The 9,529-nt window shown below is 44.0% G+C and overlaps 1 protein-coding gene across 1 annotated transcript; it reads left to right on the top strand.

Moving 5' to 3' along the window:
- The first annotated feature begins 4,116 nt into the window (after nucleotides 1-4,116).
- LOC120688557 (probable beta-1,3-galactosyltransferase 2) lies at nucleotides 4,117-9,316 on the top strand. The gene is made up of 11 exons (XM_039970913.1): nucleotides 4,117-4,797; nucleotides 6,167-6,263; nucleotides 6,359-6,414; nucleotides 6,514-6,707; nucleotides 6,790-6,853; nucleotides 7,033-7,105; nucleotides 7,199-7,319; nucleotides 7,439-7,526; nucleotides 7,604-7,729; nucleotides 7,841-7,950; nucleotides 8,703-9,316. The coding sequence occupies exons 1-11, from the start codon at nucleotides 4,658-4,660 to the stop codon at nucleotides 8,849-8,851; spliced, it is 1,218 nt and encodes a 405-aa protein (XP_039826847.1). The 5' UTR covers nucleotides 4,117-4,657; the 3' UTR covers nucleotides 8,852-9,316.
- The last annotated feature ends 213 nt before the right edge of the window (nucleotides 9,317-9,529 follow it).

Raw genomic sequence — 9,529 nt, forward strand, 5'->3', positions numbered from 1 at the left:
ATGTACTGCAATACTCTTCTCTGCCCAAATTTAAAATCTTCAATAATTTAGAACAAATTCATAACCCTTAGTACTCCCTCCATTCATCTATGCAAGGCCTATTTTTGCTTGGCTCAAAGACCAAGGGAAGCACTCCCATCATTAGTTTTTTTTTTTGAAAAAACAACCAGCATTTATTGCGTATTCGATTACTCTCTGCATGTGATTTCACTCTCGAGGCATGCATGCGATGAATTACTGCCGTACTGATTCCCGAAGCATCACTCATGAGGAAAAATCAAAATAGGTCTTACATATATGGATTTTCCAGATTTTCTAATGGGCCTTGGATAGTTGGAGGGAGGGAATATGTTTTAGGACAGAGAGAGCAACAACTATTACGATTTATTTAAACAAGCTGTATAGGTAATGGACAGTCAAAGTTCAATATTGGGTAGATCCACAAGATTTGCCCCACCCATCTGGAGATACTAATTTAACTTCATTGTTTTCCACCAGCTCCAATGCACATTAATTTCGGTAAACTAGAAGCCACTGCACATAATCTTATCCGTTGTACAGTTTTCCAAGAACAGCGCAAAGTTCCATACCATCTTCTGACCTCACCCAGGAGGTTTGTTGATGTCGGCATGGTACGAAAAAAAAAGGAATTGTGCCCACTGCTTGCGTACGGTTCAGTGCACGTTGGGGGCTGGAGCAGCAGAGCAGGAGCACCAGCTGAGCTGATCTCCACGCATGTGAACCTGCACGTGGCTACGACAGGTATATAGCCCCGTTCTCTCCCAGCAGCATTTCTTTTCTGAATTCTTTTGCCGTTGCTATATACTCCCTCCATTCCAAATTATAAGTTATTTCAAAAATTTTGAAAAGTCAAAGTTTTTTAAATTTAACCAAATTTATATAACAAGATAATAACTTTTATGACGCCAATTAAGTATAATTAGATTCTTTGTTAGCTATATTTTCATAGTATTCCTATTTGATGTCATAAATCTTTGTGTTTTTCTCTATAATTTTGGTCAAACTTTGATATGGTTTGACTCTCCAAGATTCTTGTAATGACTTATAATTTGGAATGGAGTGAGTACAATGCAATACATACTTTGGAGTTACCACCATAATGTAAGTAATAATCTATTATACAACAGTGACTGACACCAACCATACAAAGAGTCAAGAGAAAATAATGGCAACTTGTCACTTGTAATTAGTGTTGATATACATTGTTTCAAAAAATTTAGTTTTGATATATAAAACTGAACCTTTAATACTTGCAGTGCCTAAATTTTATCTAAACAAACTTACAGTGCCACTGTGGATATTTTGAAAAGTTTCAAGAATGCCAACTTGTCAGTTTACTGGTTCAGTGCACTGCACATTCTCAACGATGTTGGAATGAATGCTAAAAAAACGATGTTGGGATGAATACAAGCACGGAATTCCTAGCAAGAAAATATAAGTACGGATACAAGTACTTGTGAAAAAAAGAGATATGTGAAGAGGCAAGCTGTATATATAACTTCATACCAAATTCTGTGTGCCCGCCTTAATTAGATGCAAGTTCTGATTATTTTCCCACGAACATTGTCCGTCCATTTTTTACAATCTTACTATTACTAATTGGAGGTTTATTTTGAGCCTCCACGTGAAACCACATATGATACTAGGTGGACACTCTAAAAAATAGAGAAATTCTTACAAAAATAAGAAAATCCAGCCATCAATTCGACAAATTTAATCATAATAGTTATTGGATCTATTATTTTTTCTTATAAATTATCCACCTCTGTAATTATAAAAATAGACTAAAGTAACCCTCTAAACATATATCTAAATTAAATTGCCCACCTCTACGATTATAAAAAAATCTAAAGTAACTATCTAATCTTCATATAATTTATCCACCCATGCCATTATAAACAAATGCAAATAACCCATAAATTTACATTTATATTATCCAATTATGACATTATTAAAAGTCAAAGTAACTTATAAATATGAATCTAAATTATATAATAATAATAATAATATTTAAGTACAGTAATATAAAATTCTAAAATACTACTTCTGTCATTATCAATATATTATAAATGATTGCCATTTTTAGGGATGAGTGACACCATCACCTGCCCCTAGAAATGCATTTTGAGTGACGAATCAACTGCTATAGTAGCTCCACTCCGTTTGTAAAAAACCCGTAGTAGTATATAATTATTAATTATAATCCTTATTTTCACAATGACAATATATAATTGTATCGTGGACATGCCTAGGTACGTATGGTCCCCGGCAACAATATATAGCATGACAGTTGAGGCCACTTTATTGTTTTCTCCATTTTTCTACAAATATTGTACTTTATTTTACATTCAAGCAAAGTCAGCTGAATCCTTTTCTTTTCTTATTTTACATCCAAGCAAAGTCAGCTGAATCCTTTTCTAATATTTAACAGCCCACATGGAGTTGTACGATATATATATGATGGTTAAAAATATCTAGTTCGTCTAGTATTTAAATAGCTATATCTTGTCTCCGACGTCATCTATTAAAAATAAATGGAATAGATCCGAAACAGTTTTAGTTTACCGGAGTTGGTTTCGATGTACAAGTAGAAGAGTGTACGTAATCATAATTTTTGTTGTACTGCGTTTCTTGACAATAAGATTGTTCAATAATAACGAGCTGAGGTTGTACTGCAAAAACGTGAACTTTCATTTCATTGCCCAAAGAAATTACCTACCGGGCAACGGAGCACGGCGTATGATTAGAAGATCGACGGCATTGTTACCCGGCCGGCCCTGTTACGATTGGAAGCTTCTCGTCCACGAAGCACCCTCTTTTTATGCAGATACGAGGCCTTACCCTTTTTTATCTGCAAATGAGCACGTCATGTGGATCTGCAGCTAGCCAGCAGGAAGGCCAGCTCCTTCTATCTAGCTGGTCGTAAAACTGGATCTAGCAGAGGCGGCTGGACAATGATCCACACAATGATTGACGGCAGAGCGCACATGAGCGGCATGAGGCGTGGCGAGGATTTTGGGCTCAGCCCACCCTGTACCCGCTCTCTGCTCACATGCGCCACGCATGGCATGGCGGCCACCCCCATTGCCCCCCTGCCGCGGCGCACCATCATCGCTACCTCCGTCCAGTGATCTTGTAGATGATCATATATATATATATATATATATATATATATATATATATATATATATATATATATATATATATATCTCGCGTTGGGATATACTGTACCCCTTTATTTTCTGTACGCTAGCACCTGCCGGCCGTTCGATCCCTGCTCTGGGTTTAGCATCATGCATGATCATGACATTGTGCAAGTGTGGTTGCAGAAACATGGAGCACTAATCTGAAGTTTTGCTGTGGGGAATTGCGCGATTCGTCGCATTTTGTTCTTGCTTTGGGGGCGGGTGAAATCAGCATGCTTGATCTAGCTGTTTCTGAGTATATTCTCCGGGAAAGGGGGGTAAAGTGAGAAAAATGTAAAGGGCGCCATCAGTAGTGGTGGAGAAGGGAACTTGATCCTTTGCCTCTCCACAAAGGATAGCATGAGGCCAGGAGTAGACCTTTTTTCTTACTCGGGATTAGTTCCTTGCAAATTTTCTAGTGTTATATGTTAGGGGGTTACTAGAAACATATGCAAAGGTGTTAGTAAATGTTAGGAGGAGTAGTGCCATGTTGATTGAAATAAGCTCTTCTAGAAATACTTCCCCTGCCTATGGGGCTCTTTCGAACTGAAACAGAATTGACTTGCAGACCCACCCTAGTCATCAGCCATGGAATCCTCATTGCCATCAGACTAAGCACTTGCACAGTGCCCAACCTCGAGGGACACATGGGTGCTTACCTGCATACAGGGGCAGAAGAAATGAGAAAGAGAAGGCGCCATTGACTTGACCACACGAGTAGACCGGGACAGGGGCAAAACCGGCATTTCCCAATGGCAGTTCAAACTCCCCTAACGGTGCCACTTGACAAATACACACACTGCATAATGCCCCCAGCAGGAGCAAAAAAGTTTAAGCCGCCTAAACCACCCAGGCAGCCCGGGAAACGACCGGACCGGATCAAGTGGCCGGCCGGCGGGGCACTGTGCCGAATAAATCCCCGTGGCCACTGCGCGGTAGCGCGCTCCACAAGGCAGGATCGATCGGGCACGCGCGCGCCAGAGAGATCCCTTCCCTCCCCCGGACTCCACCCCTGCGTGCGCGCGGCGCGGGGCGCGGTTGGGGCGTCGTGTCCCTCCCTCCCTCACCTGGGCAAGCCTTCTTCCTCCGCCTGGCTTCCGCTTCACCCCAAAGGCACCAACCAGTGGGCAGCGGCCGCCGCGGCAGGAGGAGGTGGAGGACCTGGGCGCCGGGAGCCAGGGAATCTGGAGGGGGCGAGAGTGGTGGTGGGGGAAGAAGAAAGGTGGAGACTTGCTCCTGACAAAAGCGAGGGCGACTGCTGCGGCGGCAGGAGGAGGAGGAGGGACCATTTCTTGGGCTGCGATCATGACTCATGAGGTCGTCTCGGAGAGGGAGGAGCGGCAGTAGGGCCCTGAGGTTGCTGAGCTGAGAGAGGCAGGGGGCCTTGGGGACGTAGAGAGGGAATCGGGGTGATTGGGAAAGAGAGAGAGGGGGACGGTGCGAGGGAGAAGATGAGCTTCAACAAGAGCAGGGGAGTGGGGATCGGCGGCGGCGGAGGGGACGAGCTGGTGCTGAGAGGCTCCGTCTCCAAGAAGTGGACCTTCCTCCTCTGCCTCGGCAGCTTCTGCATCGGCCTCCTCTTCACCAACAGGTGCGCGCCGTGCTGCTTCTTCTTACTCTTGTCAGTCTTCTCTCTGCTGCTCGACCTTTTTCTTGCATGCGATTCTTGGTTTGGTGCTGACTGCTGAGTGAATTCGTTTCGATAATTCCTACAATCCGATCACCTCCAAATTCACTTGGATCATACACGCCCTTCCTTTTCTGACAATCCAGCGCACAAGTTCGTGGCTCTTGGTCTGTAGTCTGTACATCCATTTTAGATGTCGAGCATTTCTGGAAAAAAAAAAGATGACACAAATTTCTCGCCACCGATTCCCATCCTGCCTCGCTCACCCATAACTCCAAATTCCTTTCTATCTCTCCGTTCTAGGCTTCTAGCCGAACCCAAGAACTCCGAGCTCCCCTGCTCCTTCCCATGCCCGCCCTCTCGCGTTGCTGGTAAATGGAGTACCTTGTACCTCCCACCCAGGCCCAGCAGCTATTGCCGCTGCCTGTACTTCCGTTGCCGTCTCGTACTCTGAAGAAACAGGGAATCCCGGGAACCGAGAGGCCCCGATCGTCCTCGCGCTGAACGTGGAAATCCGGGCGCCTTGTACTTCGCTAGCCTTTACTTTCCTGGGGAAGAAGATTCGGCAGAGCGGTTGCATCGCCGTCGCCGGCAGGTAAAGCGGGGGAATCATCTATCTCGTGCAGCCCGTGACCGTCTCCCTCCCTGAAAGAAGAGCGCTTCCCGCCGCCGATCGAGCCGGCCGACAACATAGTGGCAGGCAGGCGCCTCTGTTCTTCCACAGCTTCAGGTTTCACCTAGGTTGCTCCTGACCCGGGCCCACAAACAGTGGGTGGTAAAACTTTCTTTTTTCACCTGGTTTTGTTTCTGGTTCTTGGGAGTGAAAAGAAGAGGCGTCTCGGGTGAAAAGGAGCAAGCATGTTCACCGTTTCTGCTGACGTTCTTTCGGTTGATCCTTTTTTTTTTAAAAAAAAAGACAAAGTTGCGGTTAATCTGCAGTTGGGTTTTACGCTTCCGTTTGATGAGGAAGTTGGTGGAGTAAATATTTTTCTCTGCGAGAGGAGTCTCTTCAAACACTACTCTGTGATTGGCACTGAATTTCATGCAGTACACATTGAGTGCTCCCAGAAATCTATATTGTGTTAAAATCGTGATATACTGATTACCAAATTTATTTTAATGGGGAACAAGGATTACACTTACTACTGATATACTGCATTTTCTTCATAAGAAATCTGTCTGAGTAAATTAGTTTTTTCAACCCATTTTTATTGAGTAGTAGTAATCTAGTAGATGCTCAGGTTCCTGAAAGCTCGCCACTCTTCATAACTGCGAGACAGTGCTGCGAGCTGACTTTTAAGCACCCAAGTGCTAAAAGAACTGATTAATGCAGGATGTGGACAATGCCGGAGCCGAAAGAGATCATCAGGAGGTCCACACTCGAACTTGACAAGATGAATCTTGTCACCGGTGACTGTGCTCCGGAAAGTGTAAGTACGCTGCAGTTTTACTCAAGTGTTCTGTAGCTGGACTTTCTGCTCTGAATCATGAACAAGTGTTTACAAGCTTTCTGCTTCTCATACAGATCGGCGATGCAAAAGACATTCCTGGGGAGGTTCCAAGAACCCAAGATGTTATACAGTAAGTAACCATGATGGTGCTGCAACAAGTTCGTTCTTGACATCAAGATGTAAGATATGTTTCTCTTGAGACTTAGGAAACTCTGTCTGTGATCTGCAGGACACTGGACAAAACGATATCAAACCTAGAAATGGAGCTAGCATCTGCAAAGGCGACACAGGAATCCATGCTCAGTGTCGCCCCAGCATCCGAATCAACAGGGAAGCGGAAATACTTCATGGTCGTTGGCATAAACACCGCGTTCAGCAGCCGGAAACGAAGAGATTCAGTCCGTGCTACATGGATGCCTCAAGGTATGCTGATCTTGTGCTTCCAAGAGTCCCCTGTATCGTAAACTTCGTCTGACCTTTTTTATTTTTCTGGGATTCGCAACAGGTGAGAAAAGAAGAAAGATGGAGGAAGAGAAGGGCATTATCATCCGCTTTGTCATCGGTCATAGGTTAGTTCATGTTTGAAAAAAAAATGTTCTCTGCATTTCTTCATGCCAATAAGGGCACTATGACATTTTCTTCAAATGTACTCCTGCTAGTTAGTTACTGAAAGAGCTGACAGTTCTGCATTGTCAGAACAGTAACTTGCAGGTACTAAATCAGAAACTTTTGCTTTGCCACATTGCAGTGCGACTTCTGGTGGTATACTTGATCGAGCAATTGATGCGGAGGACAGGAAACATGGGGACTTCATGAGGCTGGTAAGTTTCCGTTGGATGCAGTACGTTACTAGCTGTCTGCCTATTCGCATGTGCTGAACTGAAGTATCCTGGGAATGGTTTCCAATCATTCAGGACCACGTTGAAGGGTACCTGGAGCTGGCAGCAAAGACCAAGGCGTACTTCATCGCTGCCGTGTCCATGTGGGATGCAGAGTACTACATCAAGGTCGACGACGACGTCCATGTAAATATAGGTCTGCAAATTACTACCCTCTGATGAGACAGAGTCTTCTGAAGCTGAAAAACAGTAGCGTAGTTTCATGTTCAGTTTTCGATGACAACAGTGAGCTAACCAGATTTCGCTAAACTGCAGCAACTCTTGGAAACACGTTAGCAAGACATCGTTCGAAGCCTCGAGTTTATGTTGGCTGCATGAAATCTGGCCCGGTGCTGGCTCAGAAGTAAGTGTCGACCCTGTCATCATTTTTGCATGTTTCTTGTAATAGCAACTGAAGATGTGCTGTGTTCTTTGTTTCAGGGGTGTAAGGTACCACGAGCCTGAATACTGGAAATTCGGCGAATGGGGGAACAAGTACTTCCGACACGCGACCGGTCAGCTCTACGCCATCTCCAAGGATCTGGCCTCCTACATAGCACTCAACCAGTAAGCGTTTTTACTGAATTATTAGTATTTCCCCATGTTCTTCCTTTCAGTTGCTCTTTTATGTACAAGAGGTACCGGTCATTGACCATGAACTGATGGTGACAATTTCAGGCATGTTCTGCACAAATACGCCAATGAGGATGTATCCCTGGGAGCCTGGTTCATCGGACTAGACGTCGAACACGTCGACGACCGCCGGCTTTGCTGCGGCACGCCACCGGGTACAGGCCTGATTCTTTCCCCTGTGTTTTAGCATACTTGTTTCCTCTACCAGAATCGGTTGGTGTCATCAGCATGTGATGTCAGTGAGGCCCCCTAACTGTATCGGTAGTTAGCCGTTTGCATACAGCAGCATACGTGATCTCGGATCTGTATGGGATTATTTGGGGAAACTTGTTTGCTTGGAGTAGTTGATAGTCAACTTCAGCGAGTAGGTGTGCCTTTGCTGTCAGAAGCATGTGCTTGTCAATATTGTGTGTGTCAAGTGTTAACCATCTTAGCAAGTCTGTCATGACACGAGACATCTGACCTTTCCTTGGGAAGGTCGCACTTCTGCTATGATTAAAGGTGGCAATTGCACATCGAAATGAAGAAACATTTTACCTTAGATGCAGTTCCATCAGGGTACAGTAGTAGTAGTGAGCATTCTTTAAACCAACAGATTTTTTTTTGAACGAAACGATATTAATTTATTATACATCATGCATATTCGTGTACCCTGGAGTATTATGGGAATATGAATTATGGGTTTGTTAAGTGATGACTATCAAGAATTTATTTTTCGGAGGAAAAAAATACTATTGTTGGGTTGTAGCATAAGAGCAGAGTTGTAAACTGAGATGATGTTCGCCGGATATGCATGCCAAACTTGCATTTAAAGTTTACCTGCATCAAATAATCTGAGGAACCAGAGTAATTTGATGTCAAACCTAAGGTTATCTTTGAGTTGATTGTGCTTGGTAAACTCGTGCAGATTGCGAGTGGAAGGCTCAGGCAGGCAATGTGTGCGTTGCATCATTCGACTGGAGCTGCAGCGGCATCTGCAAATCTGCCGACCGGATCAAGGAAGTCCATCAGCGCTGCGGCGAGAGTGAGAATGCAATCTGGAATGCAAAGTTCTGAACCCAAGATTTTCCACAGAAACTACACTCGTTTACAAGGACTGCACATATACAGACATATAGAAAAGCCATGGCTGAACAGAGTGTGACACCGAAGATGGTGACCAGTTCACTGTTTTGCATGTTGACAACCAGATGAGGAGTGCTTGAGATTGAGAGAGGAATGTGCACTCAAGTGTGCATGATTGTGGTGGACAGAGGGGGTTTTTTTATGGGTGTTTTGGCTTCTTAGGAATTGGATTATTGTAGGGAACTTTTCTGTTTTGGTGCGTGAAAAGATCCCGGGTTTACTCATAAAGAGAAGGTAGGAGAGGGGAGGAGAGGATGGGGAAGAGAGTGAAAGGAGAGGGAGACAGGGCTTCTCCCCCCACCATTCTTGGAAAGATCCTCATCGCTGTTACGTTTTGCTTCCAAATAACATAATAAAGCTTCTTCTCCAAGTTACTAATTGTTTTTTTAAGTTCAAGTTACTAATTGTTGATCATGCAATGCATCTCAAGCATAGCTTGGGTTGTTTGTGGTGGAATCTGTATACTTGACTCGAATTTGATCAATTATCATTTCAGTAATAGACAACGTGCCAATCCTACAGGAACTTCATCAATCTCAAAACTTGCCAACTCATTTATCAGGAGTTGGAACCTGTACACTTGTGAACATTTGTGATTGTACTGTGTTT

This window comes from Panicum virgatum, chromosome 9N (genome assembly GCF_016808335.1).
Source record: "Panicum virgatum strain AP13 chromosome 9N, P.virgatum_v5, whole genome shotgun sequence".
Classification (NCBI taxonomy): Eukaryota; Viridiplantae; Streptophyta; class Magnoliopsida; order Poales; family Poaceae; genus Panicum; species Panicum virgatum.

What these genes read in the sequence shown, in the direction of transcription:
- LOC120688557 (XM_039970913.1), top strand. Translation starts at nt 4,658, where the DNA reads ATGAGCTTCAACAAGAGCAGGGGAGTGGGGATCGGCGGCGGCGGAGGG. An exon ending in AGAACCCAAGATGTTATACA is followed by an intron (nt 6,415 to 6,513) that starts GTAAGTAACCAT and finishes TGTGATCTGCAG; the next exon opens with GACACTGGACAAAACGATAT. An exon ending in ATGGGGACTTCATGAGGCTG is followed by an intron (nt 7,106 to 7,198) that starts GTAAGTTTCCGT and finishes CCAATCATTCAG; the next exon opens with GACCACGTTGAAGGGTACCT.